This window comes from Xenopus tropicalis, chromosome 1, assembly GCF_000004195.4.
Source record: "Xenopus tropicalis strain Nigerian chromosome 1, UCB_Xtro_10.0, whole genome shotgun sequence".
In the NCBI taxonomy this organism is placed as follows: Eukaryota; Metazoa; Chordata; class Amphibia; order Anura; family Pipidae; genus Xenopus; species Xenopus tropicalis.
Genome location: NC_030677.2, coordinates 120,035,403 through 120,058,211, shown reverse-complemented (window position 1 = coordinate 120,058,211; position 22,809 = coordinate 120,035,403). Strand labels below are relative to the sequence as shown.

The window sequence follows — 22,809 nt, the reverse complement described above, 5'->3', positions numbered from 1 at the left end:
TTTGATGTATTAGTAATTATCAACTAATTGTTCGGCACTTACAGATCCAGAAAAAGTATAAAGAAAGATAAAAACAGACTAACACCTTCTTATTTGTATTTGCCAGGAAATGGCATTTAATGTTATTTGCTTGTCTTTATGAAACCAAATTAAGCACCATATTTTTAGACATAAAATATTTAATTCGCAACTGTTAGATCCAGAGAAGGGAACTCTTCATATTGTAGCCTTACATATAGTAGGCTTTTTGTTAACATTAACAGAAAAATGCAAAAGTTTTGTTTTGCCGTGAATTTGGATTAACAATAATTTAGTTAATGTCACGTTACATACAGTACTGTCTTATTTAAAATAGCATTCCTTAATTTTTGTCGCTATGGCAAATGTCATTGCAATATTTTGTAGCTTTCTGCATGGGTATCCAGATAACAGATCCCATGTCTGAGTAATATTATTTTTAGACTTTTCATTTCAGTAAACCAGCAAAGTAAAAATACATAAATCATTTCCCTGCAGATACCTAGTAGATCTTGATGAAGATATGATATTCATGATGTAAAGCAATTCAAAGCAATCCTTTATATGAATATCTTTGGGGAAATCAAAACACACAACATATACTATCGTTATTGCAGCTAATCTTTTTCCATGCCAGTAAGCCACTATTTAAAATGCAGACATTAGCAATTTACAGTTGTGGGCTGCCGCTTGGTCACATCATGTGCTTTTGTCACTTGTGAAGTTCTTCACCACATTAGTCATTCTGCAGTGGCTTCCGAGAAACCATTAAGTAACACACTGGTTGACAACACGAAAGCCATTGTTTTCTCTTCTGACATAATGGCTACACGCGTCTTCCAAAAAGGTTCAGACAAAACATTTCCTTGTTACTAAACCTTTCAACTTGTGTGATGTGTTCTTGTGATCATAGTTAACCTTTGAGTTTCTGAGACATATGACATTATTGGCATACAGACTACAGCTGACCACACACAAACTGAGACCATTTTTGGACCGTATGTGCGAACTAGCACACCTTATTATATTAAGCCTTTGATACTTTATGGAACTGGCACTGTAATGACTGAATCAAGCCTATAAACAATTTAATGTTCTTAAACATTAGACTTTCCTCTATACTGGCACATTTCCTCTGGTTGTGTATTTATTTAATATATTCTAAAAATATTTTAATGGAGAAAGGTCATAATATTGCAAAAAAAAATCTAAAGCATGGACTTTGCAACATAATGTCACAGAAGTGCAGGTATGTCTTTCTATCTAAAAATGGAAAATTTCTCATAGCTGCACATGCTTTTCCCATTGAAGTAAATGGAAACTGCAGGAGGCAGTCATGGGCATTTCTCCACTGGTGGAGATTCCACTATGTGTGACATTAGCCTAAAAAGAGAAGGCAAGCTTTAATACTGACCACAATTTATTTTCATATTCACTGTTGATATTGCATAATATCTTAGGCCACCAATACGTGTTTGGGCATATAATATGAAACACTGGTTTATCCAATAGTTGTATGTTGAAACCTTCAGTCAAATGACACATCCAGGCTTCACACTGATGTTTGTGCTTTATTATAAATAATGCTAGCAGTGTTTGTAACATTTCACCATAGAAATATGTTTTATTTTTGTACAACAGATTTTTGGTACTCCTTTAAATTAAGTGTCTTTCTCTTTGCACCTTTGCAGAAAGAATTCTCATCCAAGTCTTTTCCATTTTTGAAAGACATCACAGATAGCCTGTTGCACAGCCTGGCAGACCTTGCCAAAGAGGTTAGTATTGGATATCAATGTTAAGGGTATGGTTTGAAGCTCATATACCAATATTCATTATTGTAGCACTAATTTGGCCAGTGCTTCTTGGCGCAGGGATCTTTTTATGCAGTGGGTGACTTTCATTAAATGATAGCAGTTTAAATAAAATACACACTAGATAAAATACAAATGGGCAAACTACAACACTCCAGTTGTTGCAGAGTTACTCCCAGAACTCCATTAGAGCAGAGTTGTTGGACTTTCTAAGGTCCCATATCTGTTCAAGGACCCCTTCCAGTCTAGCAAAGTTAATAAAACAGACAAAACAATCAAACCTAATTAATACATTATCTAAAACTTTATACAAGGCTATATATTAAGCTGGGATTTGGTGACATTCAAAACTATGACAAACTGTCTTGCTTATAATGCCACAAATGGTGTACTTGAATATAACAGAATCACCATTAATGGGACACTAGTAGTTTCAAGAATCACCACTCTCTCTTCCTAATTTTATATATTTTAGTAAAATCAGGGAAATACATTATGCATTAAATATTATCAGGACCACAAAAAAAATGTAAAACTTAAAAATGAGGTGATGTAATATTGAGTTCATATTTCATAAACCAACCACTGGTAATTCAATTACTTATATAGGTAAGACACCACATTGACCAAAGTGGGTAAACTATATATGCTCATAAAGCCCTGCACAACATTCAGTTAAAAAAATCATCTTTACTAAAAATACATTAAATGCTATATTAATCTTATACAAATAGCCTAAGATTTCATGGAGAAGCCTAGGATTAAGTGCTGGGTAAGGCTATTTGTATGGCGTTAATATAGCTTTTTAAGCAAGTATTTAAAATAATGGTGAATTTTTAACCTTAAGTTATGCAGGAGTTTATGATGAGGATGTAAAATTGAGGTTGTACTGTATACATATATATTTATAGAATTACACAAGAGGCCACACCAGTTGTATTCTCGTATGTCGTGATAAACACACATATCCATACTCTTTTAACCTACTAAATAATTCACAGAATGAAGTATTTTCTGGAGCCTGTAAAGACAAGTCTAATGACACATGAGGATCTTATTACATCTGTTTCCGCTAACATACTGGAGCTCTGAACTAGGGCAAAGAGCAAAAAATATGATGCAGAAAGCATTCTATCTTATTTCTTGCTGAGGTGGCTGAATAACTGCAGTAAAATAACACTGGCAGTTGCCCAAGTGTAGGCGTTCACTCAGTTCTCAGGCTGTGAAGGAAACATCGGCTTTTTCTTTCCATTGTACTGGACAGAATGTGCTGTTTATGTCTGGATTCATCTTCTTGTTTCTTTCTGTTTACTAGCAATATCTGTTTGGATGGCTGTTTGCAGCATTTGCAAATACCCCACTTACAAAAATAGCTTACCATGACAGGGACAGTATTAGTATGCATATTGCCCTAAAGGTCTTTTGTACATTGTCCATCTTTTATATGACCAGTCATTAAACACATACATTTAACATTCCTACATTTGAGTTAATCCATTTGCTTGTCAGACAGCCCCTGAGACTGTTTGTTATAATGGCTTGGCATTTTCTGAGTTTTCTCATACACTTTGCTTGGTAACATAATATAAACCATTCACCCTTAAGGGCAAAGACACGAGGGGCAATTAGTCTTGCACATTAGCCTATGGTGGCTAAATCAACTCTATTAGTCGCTGAGATTGTAGTTGTGGCAACTAATAGCCCCATGTCTCTTCACCCTAGTAAGGGAATTTTTAACCATCCTCTCTTAATATCCTCGCTTATATATGTATATATTGGTTTTTGGAGTAGTTGTTAATTGTATAGAGATTCCCTTCCATTGATATTTATGTCTATTAATGCAGGAAAGTGAGTATATATGAGACAAATGTAAAGCAGGAGTGGTCCAAGTATAAAGTACATTGTTATATTTACGTTCCTACTATTTTAGGTCATGACCATGAAGAGTTGGGCAGAAATGAGACAAGAGGTGATGTTTCTAACCAGTGGCAATGCCACAGCTTCACCAAGCACTTTATACCAAGCGGTCTCACGTATTGTGTGTGGCCACCCTGAAGGAGGAGGACTAAAGATTAAGTCTCTCAACTGGTATGAAGATAATAACTACAAGGCACTTTTTGGTGGAGGAGAAGGAGATAATAGCACTGATGAAGACTCACAAGTTGCTTATGACAACTCTACAAGTATGTCAATATCTTCCTTTTCTTGTTTTCATATGTTTATGTCAGTAACGCCATGGTCAGTGTAAAACTGAAAGCCATAAGAATGTCTACTATCTAGAAAAATAATCTGTCTTGAAAATAAGTGTCAAAGTGTGTAATACCGATCGGTTAGCAGATTGGCTATACATGTAAAGACACTAGTTAGGATCATTATCCATTATCACTATTATTCTTCCTTTATCATGTATAAACAGAGAGATATTTGGGTCATTAAAAAAAAAGATAAGGTGCAAAGTTTTTTGCACATTTGTGATTGCACTTATTTTCATTCCTGAGGAATTATTTTCGGATAAATAAAATATAAAATGTTTAAGTATGTTTGAGACATTTATAATATTTTAACAGGATAATTAGCACAATAAACACACAAGCAGCAAACAACATTTTTTAGCTTTTAACCTTTTCCATTGCCTGTTCCAGTTATATTTTTGTTACATTGTGTTAATATGCTGTTCATTCTTCCAGCTCCATATTGCAATGACCTGATGCAGAACCTGGAATCCAGCCCACTCTACAGGATGATCTGGAGAGCACTGAAGCCTTTGCTTGTTGGCAAAATCCTTTATACTCCCAGCACTCCAGCCACACAAATGCTAATGTCTGAGGTAGGCCCCTTCATTTAACAATAAGAGGCTCTGTTTTCAGCCATCTTGCTGAGTTCATCTCATGTGCATTTATGCCTCTCAACTGAAGTCTGTGAAATTGACAGTTTTCCATATGAGACTTTCTCAGTGATGTAATACTTAGTTATATTATGCACAATGAGAAAAAGAAGTGACAGGGCTTTCTTTGTGTTGTACCCAGTATTCTGTTTGATTAATACTGTCTTTTCACATGCACTAGAACATTTTGTTTTGTATCCTAGCTGAGCATGTTGTGCATGTGACCAAGGTGATTTAGTTTCCTGGTAAATGGCACTTTGTTAAACATTTCAGACAATGCAGCCAATATTTACATCCGGTAATGTGACTTGTGTTTACCACTCATGCAAACCTGCATGATCTCTCTCATATACTGCAAAATTTTTTCAATCTAATACAATTATGGACTAGCATATTCTTTAAAACCCTTTAGACAACAATATTAGCAAATATATTATATGGATAATAAACTCTAATAATGAGAGAATGCCTGAGTTTGTTTTGATGGTATCAGAGCTGTTTTAGATAATGATGTTACCTAAAACTGAAATGTAATGTGAGCATTCACTTCATGACAGGTCAACAAAACGTTCCAAGAGTTGAGTGTTTTCCGGGATCTTGGAGCAATGTGGGAAGAGGTCCGACCACAGATCAAGAACTTTATGGAAAGCAGTCAGGAGATGGACCTTATCAGGGTGAGTTGTGATAACATGGTGCCTACCATGGCTGCTTTTAATGACTGACTGATGGGGCTAAAACGAGACAGATATTTTTAGCTGCTGGCTGTTGAAATGAAAATGGTTTTAAATGACTTGGAAAGGTCTGATTTTTTTTCCTGAGCCACTGTAGCAATAGTGTATAGACTGAATCCTAGCTCTGCATTTCACCTTAACAACACTGTTGTATAGTTTATATATATCTAAAGTGCAGAAGACCTAGCTCTCAGTCTCCACAGAAAAAAATAATTTAGCTTTAGAAATACAGTATATCATTGGCATAGAAATTTGTTAAAGTAGAAATTTGTTAAAGGTTATGTAAACCAGTAGTTTGAAATATTTCTTAGAGTGATAGTTATTATCGTCTGAATCTCTTTGAAAGGCTCTATTTTAAAGCATACTGTGACAAAGCATATTCTTTCATTGTTCCCTATGTTTTTTTCTTTTTGTACAGGAATAGGAGGCTTTATCTTGTGAGAGTGGCCAATGGCCAGTGATATAGCTTAGACATCCATACATTTATCATGTTCATGAAATACTGCACTGACATAGGTCACCTTTTCAGCATCAGTCATATTAAATTGCGCATCACCATAAATAAAATCACTCGTAAATAAAGCCATTTATATTGTTTGTGTGATTTATCATGCCAACAAACCAACACCTATGAGCTGGCAGAATGATTTCTGAACAATATTTAACTTTATTCATATTTAAGGGGGTTGTTCACCTTTGAATTAAATTTTAGTATGAAGTAGAGAGTAATATTCTGGGGCTATTTGCTATTGGTCTTCGTTTTATATTATTTGTGGTTTTCAAGTTATTTTACTTTTCGTTTAGTAACTCTCCAGTTTGGAATGTCAGCAGCTATCTAGTTGCTAGGTTGCAAATTGCCTTAGCAACTAGGGAATGCTTTGAATCAGAGACTGGAATATATGTACAGGAGAGGGCTTGAATAGAAAGAAAAGTAATATAATGTAACAATAACAAATACAAATGTTTGGCTGCAGGGGTCAGTGACCTCCATTTGAAAGTTGGAAAGAGTCAGAAAAAGAAGATAAATAATTAAAAAACTATAAACAATAATTGATGAAGACCAACTGAAAAGTTGCATAGACTTGACCATTCTATGACTTACTAAAAGGGAACATAAAGGTGAACATCCCCTTAAATTGACCTATGCATAATATACAGTGTGTTTACAGTAAATGATTAATGCAGACAATTATTGGCAGTTGCTACTATTATTGCATGTTTTACAAATAAACATAGAAAAACAGATTGTTATTATGTGATTTAGTGTTTGAGATTCTATAAAAGGGCAGCTATCATATTAAGTGGCTGAATCTATATGTTTTCTGTAGACTCTCTTGACCAACAAAGGAAGTAAAACATTCTTGGATCAACAACTCAACTCAACAGGGTGGACAACTGAGAACATATCCAGGTTTCTAGCCAAAGAAACAGCAGATGTGGAGACTGAAAATGGGCCATTTTATTCTTGGAGAGAAGCTCTGAATGAGACTGACCGTGTTGTCCTGACTTTGTCACGCTTCATGGAGGTTTGTACAACATAAAGCCTTATTTATTTGCATACCTGGGACTGCTTATTTACCTGCTTGCTTACCTGAAAATTTCTTAGCTAATGCAAGAAGCTTGTTTTAGTTCTAAAAGCAAATAACAAATGAATCAGCCTTGGCAAATGTTTGTAAGAAATCTCTGTGAAAAATATATATATATAGACCTAGGTGCTTGCATTCTTTTTTTTATACCACACTTTATTCCCTTTGATAATAACATTTCTAGGTGTTTTGGAAACACTGAAAAAAGTTGCAAAGAATAAACATCATTCTTATGATGCTAAAGTATATTTATCTATTTATTATAATATATTTAAACAGTTCTGTCAGTGCTTTACAAACGCCACTATGTTTGAACAGTTTTTCATTTGCTGATAAAATCATTGTCACATACATTTAAGACAGATGTATGAACTATGTGGTTTTTATGATATATGTGTCCCAGTAATATTTTTACCATATAGTTTACAAAAGCATGAGAGTACAATAGTCTCAGACTGCCACCAGCAGCATGGTGACTTTCTTCATCTAACACTATTTATTGTCTACTCTATGCCACACTGCAATTATGTTTCAAAATATGATGTACATATAAAGTGCAACCATTTTAAAATAAACAAAATTATATATTTCCAGTGTGTCAACTTGGACAAGTTGGAACCTGTGGCTACTGAAGAAATGCTCATTGATAAGTCAATGGAACTTCTAAATGAGAGGAAATTCTGGGCTGGAATTGTGTTTATGGATATGCCTGAAGAAGAAACAGAGCTCCCACACCATGTCAAATATAAGATACGAATGGATATAGATAATGTGGAGAGAACCAACAAGATTAAGGATGGGTGAGTAGAATAAATGTTGTTGACACTTAACGAGAGCTCACAGTACATCACGAAAATGTAAATCGCCGGTGGGATAGCATACGCAGTGGCACGATTTCAGTGAAATCGCGGAAGTTTCCTCTCAAGGCAACGACTAATCTCCCCGTGTGCCAGAGCCCTTACTGAACTTTCACATGATCAATGCTGCACTCAATCAGATAGAAATCAGTAATGTATAACCAAGGTTCCTGATAAAGTGCATACAGGTCAGGCAAGGAGAACAAATTTTGAACTTATATAGAAAGTTATATTATGGAACAACTGAACCACTATTAAATTACTTATCTTAGTTCCTTTTCCATTTCAAGATTTTATAGCAGATGAAATAGTTTGTGACAGTTGCCCTTACTATAACCTGAGAGCATGTCATGCCATTTCCCTATCTATATGATAATACAATTAAGGCTTTCATTGATAGACATACATAAATATGATTTGCTGGCCTGAGCTTTGAATATCCCCCAAATATTATGTTTTGAGAATGATGGTAATTGCAGGGGCTCACCATAATAGTTTGTGCACACTCTGGGCCATGTAAAAGCAGACTTTAATGTAACTTATGGCAATGTTTCGGACTTGATAAATGGTCCTTTATCAAGTTGAAAAAGCACTTAACCACCTTTCCAGCACTGATGTTGAGGCTTGAATTACAGAAGACTTCTCCAGAACAGATTATTTTTGCTAGTAATGCTGTTTTACATGTCTCATTATACACGTATGCCATCTTGATTAGAATATAGCTGTTATACTTTATATTCATACTTCTTTTAAGGTACTGGGATCCCGGTCCTCGTGCTGACCCATTTGAAGACATGCGATACATCTGGGGAGGATTTTCTTACCTTCAAGATGTTGTTGAACAGGCTATAATCAGAGTACAGACTGGGGTAGAGAAGAGGACTGGCATCTATGTTCAACAGATGCCCTACCCTTGCTATGTAGATGACATGTGAGTATATTAGGTGTTTATAATGCAGATCTTGTATATCTATGCAGCCTGAAGGGCCATTAAGCTGTTGTGTGGCCCTGCAACATATTTCTGAGTGCACACTTAATATGACTAATATAATCTAACCCACAGCCTTATATTCATAAAATAATAACTATCTATTGATGTTTTGGTTTTAGATTCCTAAGGGTTATGAGCCGATCAATGCCATTATTTATGACCTTAGCATGGATATATTCTGTCGCTGTAATCATCAAAGGCATTGTCTATGAAAAAGAGGCTCGTCTCAAAGAGACCATGAGGATTATGGGATTGGACAATGGCATCCTGTGGCTGAGTTGGTTTATCAGCAGTCTGATCCCCCTTCTTATGAGTGCTGCACTCTTGGTGTTGATTCTGAAGGTAACAGAATAAATCTTTGGGTAATGTAGGGCTATACATGTGTAATTAATTTATTTATATATTAAATATAAAGGACATATGTCCATTTAGTAGGTGGCATAGCTTGGAATAGCATTATGTTGATATATTTCATATTGATTATTGGACTGACTTCTTGCTTTGCCTTTCTCAGACAGGAAACCTACTACCTTACAGTGATCCCAGCGTAGTGTTTGTTTTCTTGTCTGTCTTTGCGGTGGTGACCATCTCTCAATGTTTCCTGATCAGCACAATATTCTCCAGAGCCAATTTAGCAGCAGCCTGTGGCGGAATTATCTATTTTACACTATACCTTCCTTATGTCCTGTGTGTTGCTTGGCAAGACTATGTTGGCTACACGCTAAAGATTTTTGCTGTAAGTATTTTTTTTTATGTAGCTTTCTCTTTGCCATCCTGACTCCTGTTTATTTCCATGTATACACCACTTATGCAGATCAGAGGTTTGCTAATACATTTTGCATTCAGGCTAATCCTAGTTTAATTGAAAATGAACAAGACATGTACATATTTTCCTTGCAGAGTTTTCTGTCCCCAGTTGCTTTTGGGTTTGGCTGTGAGGTCTTTGCACTGCTTGAAGAGCAAGGCGTTGGTGTGCAATGGGATAACCTCTTAGAAAGTCCATTAGAGGAAAACGGGTATAACATCACTACTTCAGGCTTCATGATGCTCTTTGACACCCTTTTGTATGGAATTATGACCTGGTACATTGAAGCAGTCTTTCCAGGTAAGATGAAGTTCAACTTTAAATCATATTTACATAACAGTCAAAATGTTTGCTAAACAGTACAAAATAATTTTGTTGAAAAAACTTTTGTAAAGTTTTGTTATTCTAAAATAAAATTTGGCTGCCAGTATATAATATTTTCATCCTGTTAATATTAAAAATGCTTATCTGTTGCTTACATGTTCAGGCCAGTATGGCATCCCCAGGCCATGGTACTTCCCATTCACAAAATCCTACTGGTGTGGTGAGGAATGCAAAGAATACAATCAACCACATACTGTTCAAAAAGGATCATCAGAGGGTATGTGTCATTATGTACGATTTCTTTTTTTTTTTTAAAGGTTTATTTTTCTTTTTATTGATAGTGAAATAAAATGTTAACATAAACAAACAGGTTACATATATGGATATGAGTGGTTGGTTACTTTACACAATACAAGTTGGTTATACAGCTTTGTTATCATGAGTACAGTTTTGTTGCAAGGTGTTAATACGGACGCGGTTCTTTTAAGGGGTGAGGGGCCCATTTGATTCACACCACGTGGCCCAGATTTTTTCAAATTTTCCGTGTGCCCCCCTGGTCTCATAGGTAAGTTTTATAAGGGGTAGGGCGGCGTTGACGAGTTGTTGCCAGAGTTCGAGCGTGGGTACACTGTTGCCCATCCATCTCATTATAATGGCTTTTTTGGCGTAGAATGTAAGGGATCTAAATCTTATTCTGGCTGCATTGGTGGGGAGCATATCCTCCACCGTGCCTAGGAGACAGGTTGTGGGATTGATGACATTGGGTAGCGCTAGCACTGTTGAGATAGTGTCCATCACAGCAGTCCAGAACTGCGCTATGGGGGGGCAGCTCCAGATTAGGTGAATAAAGTCCGCTCGGGGGGATTTGCACCTGGGGCAGCAATCGTCAGGCGCTTTGCCGAACCGGTGGAGTTTTGTGGGTGTAATATATAGTTGGTGCAGGACCTTGTATTGGATCAACCTGTCCCGTATGGAGATAAGGAATTCATAACAGGTTTCTGTTGTTTCCTCCCAGTGCTCTAGTGTTAAGCTGGGAATAGCGGTGGTCCACAGGTTGTATGCACGTTCGAAGGGTTTGACATTAGTTGCCAGAAGGTGGGTATATATTCTAGATAGGAGCTTTTTGGTTTGGGGTTGGTATAGTGTTGCTTCTAGGTCCAGTGAGACCAGGGTTGGGGTTAGCGTTTGGAACTGCGCCTGAAAGGCGTGTCTGAGCTGTAAGTATCTAAATAGATGTAGGTGCACTTGGGGTGCTTTTCTTCGCAGTTCTTGGTGTGAAGGGAATTGTGCACCTTGGACTAAGTCGCCTAATTTTTTGATCCCTAGTTTGGGCCAGATTGTAAAGTCAGGTAGGTTCTTGAGGTGGGGGAGTAGGGAGTTACCCCATAGGGCCATGTGGGGAGATAGATGTGGGAGTGGGTGGCCTAGGAGTTTGAGTGCCACTGCCCAAGCTTTGTGAGGGGTTTTGAGTGAGTCGGGTAGAGCACCTCCGTCAGTAATATGTCTGTAGGGGAAGTTGCCCAGACCCTCCATGGAGTTAAGGAGGGAGGCATGCAGGGCCATGTTGGGGTTGTACGGATTGGGGCAGAACTGCCAGTGTAAATATGATATCTGGGAAGCCAGGTAGTAAAAGAAAAAGTGTGGGAGAGCCAGGCCTCCTTGTTGCAGTGGTGCTGCTAGGCGTTGCCAGGAGATACGTGGTGTTTTGTTTGCCCATACATATGGTATTATTAGGGTGTTGAGTTTGCGGAATAGTGAGCGTGGGAGGGGGTATGGTGTGGCATGGAATATATATAGGAGTTTGGGGAGAAAGACCATTTTCAGTAGGTTGATACGCCCCCAGAGTGTGAGTGGTAATTTTACCCATGCTTTCAGCGTCTGGGCCATGTGGTCCATCAGTGGGTCAAGATTGAGCTTGATAAATTGTGTGGGATCGGAGTGTACATGGATGCCCAGATATTTGAAGGACTGGACCCATTGTAATTCCATACCAGTTGGGAGCGGAATTGCCGGTGTTTGGTCTAGGGTATATACTTGGGATTTGTCCCAGTTTATTTTGAGACCTGAGAATTTGCCGAATTTCTGGATCTCTAGGAGAAGTGCTGGGAGCGATTGGGCGGGGTTGGCTAGGTATACCAGGATATCATCCGCAAACAGTGATACCTTCTCGGATATATTGCCGTATGTGAGACCTTGTATGCTGGGGGAGTTCCGTATAAGTATGGCCAATGGTTCAATGGCGAGAGCGAATAGGGTAGGGGAGAGGGGGCAGCCTTGGCGAGTGCCTCTAGAGAGGGTAATGGGTTCTGAGGTAATACCGTTGACTCTGATTTTGGCTGTGGGGTTTTGGTATAGCAGTTGGACCCATTTGATGAACTTCTGTCCCAGGCCAAATCTTTTGAGGACCTCCCATAGGTAGGGCCATTCAACAGAATCGAATGCTTTCTCCGAGTCTAGGGAGGCTATGACCCTCGACCCGGTTTCCCTGTGGGGGGTCTGTAAGTTTGTAAATAGTCGACGTAGATTGATATCTGTCGCTCTGCCTGGCATGAAACCGGATTGGTCGGGGTGGACCAGGTCCTCCACCACCTTTGTTAATCTGTTGGCCAGGACTTTTGCCAGTATTTTGGCGTCTGTGTTTATTAGGGATATTGGGCGGTAAGAGCCGCATAATGTAGGATCCCTGCCAGATTTGGGGATGACCACAATTAGGGCTTCTGTAAAGGATGGCGGTAGGGTTCCTGTGTCCCATGCATCTTGGAGCGTGACTAAAAGGTGCGGGGGTATTATGTCTGCCAGCCCTTTATACCAGTCTGGGGGCAACCCATCCAAACCAGGTGTTTTGTTGGAGGGTAGGGCTTGTATGGCAAGTTGTATCTCAGCTGGTGTTATGGGGAGGTTAAGCCAGGCTCTCTCTGCTGGGGAGAGGGAGGGGATAGGGATATTGTCTAGAAATTGTAGGAGTTGTGGGGTTGTGTGTGAGGCTGTGGACTCATATAGTTTCTGGTAAAATTTGGCAAAGGTGGTGGCTATTTCCCTGGGGTCACTTAACAATTTCCCTTCGGAATTTTTGATTCTAGGGATAGCTGTGGTGGGGTTTTGAGTTCTGGCAAAGAACGCCAATAATTTGCTGTTCTTGTCTCCCTGGTCGTATATTCGCTGGGAACTGTACAGGAGGGCTTTTTTAGTTGTTGCTGTGGATTCCCTGTCTAAGGTTGCCCTGGCTGCCAGAAGAGAGGAGTAGGTGAGTGGGGAGGGGTTGGCAAAGTGTTGTGCTTGGGAGTCCGCCATTTGTTGCTCGGCAGCTCTGACTGACTCTTGGGCTGTATGTCTAGCACGGGCAATAGCCCCGGAGAGAGAGCCTCTCATGACTGCCTTGGAGGCCTCCCATACTATGGATGGGGAGGCTGTCCCAGAATTGAGTTCCCAGTACTCCTTATATGTTTTGGCATTGGCCTCAGCGACTTCTTCATTTCGGAGCCATAGGGGGCTTGTACGATTTCTTTTTATATATAAATATGTATAGTTCAAAAATGGAAATGTTGCACTAAAAATTTTAAACCATTAAGTGGTTTATATATGTAGTTTTATCACCTGGTAAAGATATTTCTGCAGTATTGTCATATCTCAGGTAATAATACTAGATAGGGAAATAACTTATATTACTATTTGATAATGGCTGCTGCATGACCCAAAATGCATTACGTGGCATAACATTTTCATATTGATGCAAGTGCTGCTCCCTATTTGCCTCATGATATTGCCTCATCGTGGTATTGCTGAAATATACTACACCAAAACCTTTTCGGGCAGCATGTTAACATGTGATTATTATAGTAAAAGGAATAATGAAAATGAAATTGTGGGAATTTTAGCAATATCCACTGAAACGGCAACTTACAGATATTTTATCTAAGTGAGTCTCTTGCATTAATCCTGCCTTCTGGCTCTCCGCTCTCTTCTTCCAACTCTTCCAACAAAAAAAGCAATACAGTAACAATCATTTTAAATAGGTTATAGAAACCTTTCTTCTAAATGACTTCTGTCATTCCATTCCAGTCTGCATGGAAGAAGAACCCAGTCACCTTCCTCTTGGGGTTTCTATTCAGAACCTAGTGAAGATTTATCGTAATGGCAAAAAAGTGGCTGTAGATGGTCTGACACTGAATTTCTATGAAGGGCAAATCACTTCCTTCCTTGGACACAATGGTGCTGGAAAAACGACTACAATGTAAGTAGACATATATTTAATACTGTGACATCTTACATAAAAGCATAAATTACATGTTACAACAGTAAAATTAGAAACAGAATAAAACAGGTAGTGATGCCAGTGATGGAAACACCATTGTTCTTTGTGCTATATTGCAGGCATAAAAAGCTGTATTGATAAATTGTAATGGAGCATAAGTGAAAACAGTACATTGTTTATAAACAGGGCTTATTTACCACTATATTTTCCTTGGTTAGTAAAACATGAAGGCATAGCTATTGTGTGCTCTGCACATTACTTCTTTGCATATTAGCATTTTACTATTATACATACATGATTATTTCCATTGCAAAGACATCAACAATTGTGAAAACTAAGACTAATATGTGATGGCCAAGGTGGTGGTTGTTTGTGGATTCTTTTGAAAAACACTGAAGGACAATATGCAAGAGAGGAGTATTATGGTTGATTTAAGTCATAATGTCTTTTAAAGGGCACAGTGATAGACTTTGTGTCACTGCAGTCACAAGTGAATGGAGACAAGTCATTTCTTTATTCTCCGTATGCCTGAAATGTTTTCTGCCCATTTGTGTAGCTACTTGTTTAAGTTAAAAACTGGGTGTATATAATTTAAACAAAAAAAGAAAAAATTGGATTGTAAGGATGCTTTACGATACATGTTTCATTATTTTCTGTAATAGAAAAATATTCTCAGAATGTAAAAGTAATGCTTCTTGCATGTTTTCAGGTCCATATTAACTGGCCTTTTCCCACCAACAACTGGTACAGCCTATATTATGAAAAAGGACATCCGAACTGAGCTCAATTCAATCAGGCAGAACCTTGGAGTGTGTCCCCAGCATAATGTGCTATTTGATGCGTGAGTTTTGTTTTGATTAGGTTTAATCAATCAATAAAATAATTACATTTCCATGTTTTTAGACTATAGGTAGTCACTACTCATATAAAAATATTTGATACTGATGTATAGTCTAAAGGTAGTAGATTCTGAGCAAGGGTTTACAGTTTGGGTTTGTGGCCAAAAATAAAATTTTACTACAAATATTTGTGTGAATTCTGCAGCCTCCATGAAGGGAACCCTTTAAATTTTTAGAAATTACTGAACTATATGCTGCCTCAGTTTATACATGTCTTTAAGATTGCCTCATTTATTTTAAATATGTGCAAACATGTTGTTAAGTTTATGAGTGAAGAAGTAATATCATTATTTCTGTAAATCTTAATGACCCAAGGACTGTTCCTAGAAGGATACTGTTCATAGGGCAAGGTCGCCAGAACAAATCACTCTGTTTTTCTAAAAAAGCCTATGTACACGTCGGCTGTAACTATGTCACACTTCATAGAGCTGATTATTGTTAGATTATATTTTGCAATGAGATACAAACTATTGTTCTTGGCAGCCAACAGATTGTAATGTTCCAAGAAAATGATGTAATTTTTACACTTTATGCATTAGCTGGAAGGCTAAGAAATCATTTTGAGCAGAAGTGTCATCTTAACAAAACATAAAATCTTTTTCTGCAGTTAGTAATATATTATGACAGTAGGGGTCAAGTCAAGTGCATTGGTGGTTTTTCAAAGTTTACCAATGTTAGCATTGTATTATATGGTCCCTAAGGTGCATTACTATGTGCTGGGGGTTGCTGTGCTATCCTCAGGGGAGGAGGAGGCATATGAATGTAAGGGTGAAGACACACAGAGCTACTAGTAGCAGCTATTTGTCACAGATACAGAAATAGACACGCTGATCATTTACCGATAATTGTCTTTACGTATGTTTTAGCAGAGGCAATTCTCAGTATTGTCTATGGCAGGTTATTTTCTGGCGTTTTGTAGCCGTGACAAGTAGCTTCTACTAAGAAACTCTGTGCGTCTTCACCCTTGATGAACTTTTTTTTTTACATATGAGTGATGGGTGATATCCCTGCAGTGAACACCAATCGTTTGTCTTTTTGGTGTTCTACCACCATGTGGCTTTGGTTTTAAAAATTTTTGTGTTGATATGGGTGTGGTCCAGAGTGGTAGAACAGTTGGACAGCACTATTTTCATTTAATTTCATTGCTATTTTGGCTGCAGTGGGAAATAAAAGTGTGTCTGTATGTATGTATCAGTTCTGTTTCCTCATCTGTGTCTCCTACCATTGCCCCCTTAGGCTTACTGTCGAGGAGCACATCTGGTTTTATGCACGCCTGAAAGGGCTTTCAGAAGAAAAGGTGAAGGCAGAGATGGAACAGATGGTTAATGATGTGGGGCTCCCTCATAAAAAGAAGTACAAAACAAGTCAGCTGTCAGGTATATGCAGAATCTTATCAGGTGTCTCTGAATATTTGTAAAGCATAAAACACAGGTATTTTTCATACCCACAACAAAAACCTATATTAATAGTCTGTGTGTCCTGATACTACCTTTACATTACAAGCTTATTCAACATCCTATGATGTTTTATAATCACTGACAGAATTAATGTCACAACTCAGGTTTGTTTAGTTATTTTACTGCATACTAGAAAATTTAAACTGCTTTGTAGAAAAGAACATTTCATGTGTTGTATTACAGGAGGCATGCAGAGAAAACTTTCCGTGGCCTTGGCCTTTGTTGGTGGATCAAAGGTTGTCATTCTGGATGAGCCCACAGCTGGAGTTGATCCATATTCTCGCCGGGGCATCTGGGAGCTGCTTATCAAATACAGACAAGGTGGGCAGATGGAGAAGCTTTAGAACTTATTTACTTAGTCTGTGTTCTGGTAAGGAAATAAAGTGCAGCCTTGATGAACATATGAGAGCAAAGGAACTTTAGAGATGCTGCAATATGTTTATGAGTGCAGCTCTTTATAGATATAACACTGCTTAATTGTGTCAAGTGGTGTCTGATTTTAATTGTCTTTTAACCTGTAACCCTTTATTGCACTTGTTTTAATACAGGAAGAACTATTATCCTATCAACCCATCATATGGATGAAGCAGACATCCTTGGAGACCGGATTGCTATTATTTCCCACGGAAAGCTGTGCTGTGTGGGATCCTCGCTTTTCCTGAAAAACCAACTGGGAACTGGATACTACCTTACTTTGGTCAAGAGAGACAACGACTCATCTCTGAGCTCCTGTAGGAACAGTAGCAGCACTATGTCGTATCTGAAAAAGGTATTTTTATAGGCTGCTACTTAAAATTATCAGTACCAAAAAAATGTGATTTATGCTAACAAATGACAAATATTTGACCATAGGCAAAATCTATGTTGCATAATTTATCATATTTAATGCATATTTTACAATATTTTTTACATAATTTATATGGCATTGGAGCTATTATTAGGAAAACCCTTATCCAGAAAGCTCCAGAATAGACAATGCCATTTCCTATAGTATCCTAACAAACAAGTCTTAACTTTTGACTGATGTGCTAATTTTTTAATTAATAATAAGATAATACATTGTACTTTATGGTAACTAAGCTAGCTTAAATCCATGTTGGTGGCAAACAATCCTATTGGGTTTTTTATATTTAGCTGTTTTTAGGCTAATGACACAGAGCTCCAAATTACAGAAAGACCCTTTAATCTGAAACCCTAGATCCCAAGATTTTTCGTATATTAGATCCTGATCCTATACGTGCATACACCCTCCCACATGTATATGTATTTATATTTATTAATTATATATATTCAACACATGCACACATACAGTGGCATGGTTTATTTGGCAAATGGTTTGCAGAATCTTTTACTCAAGTTAAAAACACACCTAAAAACAAGAGTTTTAGTTTACATTCTATTGCTAAATTTGCCATAAACGCATGCATAAATGGACTTTGGCAGTAATAAAACTTAGAAGCTGGGTTATTTCCCATAAATAGTCCATATTCAGTTAACCTTTGGGATGACGGTACCCCGTCATTTGTGGGCAGGAAAGCAGCAAGCAAACTGCTTGCAAACAGCACCCGAGTCCGATGATAGCAGCACCATCAGCATCTGGGACCACAGCAGCGGTGATTACTAAACATAGCAAACATACGGCGGGCCAGAAGAAAGAAGCCAAAGATAGGGTAATTATTCCTGATCTGTTTCCTTTCTATAAATAAACCTAACCGTTGATTCTGCCAGATCAGATATGCAATAAATCCAATCACCGCCACTGTTGCCCCTAAGCCTGATGATGTGGCTTCATTTGGGGTCAGCTGACATCCTCATGGGGCCTACAGCTGATTTGGATGCTCTGGGCATTAATTTACTGGCTGTTTAGCTTGAATTTCTATATCACTAACTAACATATCTGCTTTCTTTCCTTTTTCTGCGCCACTTATTGTACTCTGTGGGGTATATTTATAAAGTTTATGAAACTAAATTTTTTTTATATAGTACTGTTTCTATGCAAGTTACTAGATTTTGTTCACTTACACTTTAATAGAGTTTGCTTAGTATAATAAAGTGTACTTTGTTTGTTTCGTTTTTTTAAATTCCAGGGTAATGCTTATATGTAGGGCTCCCAGATATTCTACATACTGTATTTACTTCTAAAGGGGAATCTCAGCATTATTTTAAGCACTTATTAAATATGATTCTTTTCATGCCAAGTTTCACAGATTTGTTGGCGTCAAATTAACTCCATGTTTTTATAAATATGCCCTTATATATGTCTGCTAAGCACTTTATTTTCAATTCTGCTCTGTGTGTGGAATTTTAGAATATTTTGACTATGGGTTGTGTTTTTCTTTCAGGAGGACAGTGTTTCTCAGAGTAGTTCTGATGCTGGCTTGGGTAGTGACCATGAAAGTGACACAATGACAATAGGTAAATATAAAAGCCAAGATTTAGACTACACAAAGAGAGAGCAAGTAAATTATATAAGATGTTCCTAATGCATCACTGTGTCTTAACCTGAGTAAACTAGTTAAGCCCTGTGAGACATTCAGCCCAATGTGAGTTGTTCAGCTATGTTTATTATGAAAATAGACTTTTGATTTGTGTTCAGCCGGTTGTTTATGACTTAGGCAAAGAACTTAGGCTTTTGATTGTATACTGCTTAAACTACTGCCCATTCATTATTAGCTTGTTTCTAACATCAAAAAGCAAGCATTTTTACATAAAACAAGAAATTTATGACTGGTTTTCTGCTTTTGTGCTTTGCAGGTCTCACAGATGTATCGGCTATTTCAAATCTTATCAATAAGCATGTACCGGAAGCAAGACTTGTAGAGGACATTGGACATGAGCTGACATATGTGTTACCCTATGAAGCAGCCAAAGAAGGAGCCTTTGTGGAACTCTTCCATGAAATAGATGACCGTCTTTCTGACCTGGGCATTTCCAGCTATGGAATTGCTGACACCACACTGGAGGAGGTAGGTTGGATTACGTAACACTTTCTTCATCATTTATTGAATAGCTTTCCAAACTGTGGAAGATCTGAAGGTTAATTTGAAGTGAATGCTTATTAGCAATTGGATACTCATATAACTATTGTAGGGTTGTTGCATGAATGCTATAACATAGATATGTAACCTTACTATGAGCAAATTTTGAACCAGAAAATGGGGCCTGGACCCAAAAAGTGTTCCTGTTGCAAAGTAAGACCTACGATTAGTGACACCCTGGAGAAGAATTTTCTCATAATTTTTGAGTTATGAGATTGTGTTGCTTATTTAGGCATTATGGGCGCTGAAGCAGTTGCCCATAGCTAAAGATCAGAAATTATTTACATTTTAGTAGACATCAATATAAATTTATTTGTTGCTGGTGTGGTTTAGCATCTGTTTTAGGTAATCAGTCCCTTGTACCAATAATAATTTCTACATGTATGTATTGTATGTTTCCCTTTAATAACAAGAGGAAATAGGCTCTAGGACAGGTATTTTCATTTGGCCCTCACTTTCCTTATTTACTTACTAAAATATGGGTCAGATTGTAGATAATTTTGCAGTTACATTTTACTGGAAGTCTTTGCTTTTCATTTTTTCAGATTTTCCTTAAAGTGGCTGATGATACTGGAGTAGACGCAGAGACATCAGGTAATATCAGCTCTCCTGTCTTCACTTTTTGGCCCTTTTCAAAGCCAAGTATTTGTTAGCATCCCAGCAATTTGTAATCCAAAGCTCCCAAACATTCAAAAATGACAAAACCTTAATTTGTGCTGCAAATTAATTTTTACACCATCATAAATTATTTTTAAGGTCAACTACCCATATAAATAGTAGCAATATGTCTGTGGTGCCTTAATAAGCCCCTGGCTGAGCCCACTACAGTGCAGCACAACAGCAGTAGATGTGTTTTGGGTTTTTTGGTGCATTCAAATTTCCAGCAGATAATGCTATATCGCACAAACATATATTTTTAGATGGAACACTACCTGCTAGAAGGAAGAGATATGCGTTTGGTGACCATCAAAGCTGCCTTAGACCATTCACTGAAGATGATGCTTTTGACACTAATGATTCTGACATGGATCCAGGTAATGAGTTCCAGAATGCTATGAAATACAGTATTTCAAATTTGTAGAAATGTACTTGCAGTGAGGTAAAAATCAGCAGTCTTTGCCTCCAATATGATAAAGAAGTATGAATTGGGGCACACCAAGGAATAATGCCTAGTCATATTTTTATATGCTGTAGATTGAGGTGCACCCAGCAAGTGATGTGAGCCCACATCAGCCTGACTTGTTCTAACCTTTGCGAATTGTGTTTCCCACCCACAGAGTCACGTGAGACAGATTATTTAAGTGGAATTGATGGCAAAGGATCCTACCAACTAAAAAGCTGGAACCTAATGAGGCAACAGTTCACGGCCTTGCTCTGGAAAAGATTACTGTATGCAAAGCGCAGCAGAAAAGGCTTTTTTGCACAGGTAAACGCCATTACATGAATCTCTGTCCACTAATGACTTTATTTTACATACATAAAGAGTAGGGTGCTTGTTTTGATAGTGATTATGGAGATATTTACGTATCAGGTTTACACAAAAAAGACAATTTTTTTGAGAGCTGCTGTTTATCGTCATTATTGATTGCAGTATTAACCCAGACACCTCAAATAGAGATCCCTTTAATCATTCCTGCACTTTCATTTTCAAAGAGAGTGACAAGGGATACACTTAAAGCGTTAAACACCCGCTGACCTATTGATTTATTAATTTATTCTTGAAGTTCCATCAGGTGAAGGTTGATTGGATTTATTTGTGGCACCTCTGATTTATAATATAAATATGCAGTCTTTTGTTTAATATTATAATAATGAATCAAGAGTTGATATTTCACTGTTAATAAAGTCCCTTACATCTTGCCTTACAGATTGTCCTTCCAGCAGTGTTTGTTCTCATCGCTTTGGTGTTTAGTCTTATTGTGCCCCCTTTTGGCAAATATCCCAGCCTTGAATTAGAGCCCTGGATGTATGATGAACAATATACTTTTTTCAGGTATGCGCCCTATATATTTATTAGGATCTGTTTATTGCGAGTTAAGTCTCTAAATATTTTTAACAAGCATTTAAAAAGCATATTCATCAGCAATGATTGAAAGATAGATACTAATACCCAAACACTAAAAGTGACACAAAAAACTTGTCTGCGTCTCTTTGTATTTCCCTTCTTTTCACAAGTCAGTTGTTTGTGTTGATTGGAGAATAATGATTCAGTTTGTGGTACATGAAAGAGAATAATGTTGACTCTGCTGGCTTTCCTTGCAGCAATGATGCACCGGACGACCAAGGAACTCAAGCTCTCTTAAAGGCCCTGATTGATAAACCTGGCTTTGGAACAGCTTGTATGGAAGGACACTCAGTTATGTAAGTAATTATACATGTGCAATATAATTTTTACAAGTGGTATAATAGATTTCAGACAAGGATTATAACAGTACAGCTGATGTCATATTATTGCAGCAAAGATGCATCTATTTGCCTTCTTCCTATATAATCCTTGCCTTTGGTTTGGCTATCGTAAGGTTTATGTAGGATATTAAGTTTTGTCCTCCCCATTTAAGCAAAAATAAAAAAATACATTAAATGAAAAAAAAACAACTTATCCTGGATCAAGTTTTCATAGTCTTCTTAGAAAAAAGTACTTACTGCTAAAATTGTGTTGTTCTGCTTTAAAACTAATGCTAGGAACCCAATATTTTAGTTTATTTTATATGGTAAAGTGGCTTAGGACAATAATTAGTGCATTGTTCCACTCTAAATATCTGAGCTTTTTGGATTTTACTATACAGGAAAGTCTCATGCTCGGGTGAAGAGGAAGAATGGAGCACTCAGTTTGTATCACAGTCAGTCATGGATCTTTTTCTGAATGGCAACTGGACCATGGAGAATCCATCACCATCCTGTGAATGCAGCAGTGATAAAAGAAAGAAGATGCTTCCTATTTGTCCACCAGGGGCAGGAGGTTTACCCCCATTTCAGGTACTTTTTCCAGTTCATGCTGTTCTACTCAAGCATTCTTTGCAGTAAATAAAAACCCATCTACACACAAGGGCAGAAAGAATTTTTGAAAAAGATAAAACCGCAAATCTTATATCATCTGGTATTTTTGTGTGTCACAAACAGAATTCAGACTCTTCATATGCTGTCCATTTACTTTTA

At 37.5% G+C, this 22,809-nt stretch overlaps 1 protein-coding gene across 2 annotated transcripts in view; it reads left to right on the top strand.

The window, feature by feature from the left end:
• Nucleotides 1–22,809, top strand: part of abca1 (ATP binding cassette subfamily A member 1) — a 75,588-nt gene that overhangs the window by 36,348 nt on the left and 16,431 nt on the right. The window contains exons 8-32 of one of the 2 annotated variants that reach the window (XM_004910859.4): nucleotides 1,710–1,793; nucleotides 3,760–4,012; nucleotides 4,517–4,656; nucleotides 5,271–5,387; nucleotides 6,773–6,970; nucleotides 7,625–7,830; nucleotides 8,642–8,818; nucleotides 8,998–9,220; nucleotides 9,393–9,614; nucleotides 9,779–9,983; nucleotides 10,171–10,284; nucleotides 14,067–14,238; nucleotides 14,969–15,100; nucleotides 16,395–16,534; nucleotides 16,799–16,936; nucleotides 17,164–17,384; nucleotides 18,148–18,285; nucleotides 18,958–19,030; nucleotides 19,370–19,581; nucleotides 20,199–20,247; nucleotides 20,574–20,687; nucleotides 20,931–21,079; nucleotides 21,522–21,646; nucleotides 21,916–22,014; nucleotides 22,440–22,629. In XM_004910859.4, coding sequence (XP_004910916.1) covers nucleotides 1,710–1,793; nucleotides 3,760–4,012; nucleotides 4,517–4,656; nucleotides 5,271–5,387; nucleotides 6,773–6,970; nucleotides 7,625–7,830; nucleotides 8,642–8,818; nucleotides 8,998–9,220; nucleotides 9,393–9,614; nucleotides 9,779–9,983; nucleotides 10,171–10,284; nucleotides 14,067–14,238; nucleotides 14,969–15,100; nucleotides 16,395–16,534; nucleotides 16,799–16,936; nucleotides 17,164–17,384; nucleotides 18,148–18,285; nucleotides 18,958–19,030; nucleotides 19,370–19,581; nucleotides 20,199–20,247; nucleotides 20,574–20,687; nucleotides 20,931–21,079; nucleotides 21,522–21,646; nucleotides 21,916–22,014; nucleotides 22,440–22,629 — 3,891 coding nt within the window. The remainder of the gene's footprint in view (nucleotides 1–1,709; nucleotides 1,794–3,759; nucleotides 4,013–4,516; nucleotides 4,657–5,270; nucleotides 5,388–6,772; nucleotides 6,971–7,624; nucleotides 7,831–8,641; nucleotides 8,819–8,997; nucleotides 9,221–9,392; nucleotides 9,615–9,778; nucleotides 9,984–10,170; nucleotides 10,285–14,066; nucleotides 14,239–14,968; nucleotides 15,101–16,394; nucleotides 16,535–16,798; nucleotides 16,937–17,163; nucleotides 17,385–18,147; nucleotides 18,286–18,957; nucleotides 19,031–19,369; nucleotides 19,582–20,198; nucleotides 20,248–20,573; nucleotides 20,688–20,930; nucleotides 21,080–21,521; nucleotides 21,647–21,915; nucleotides 22,015–22,439; nucleotides 22,630–22,809) is intronic. The other variant, XM_004910860.4, reaches the window with a different exon arrangement.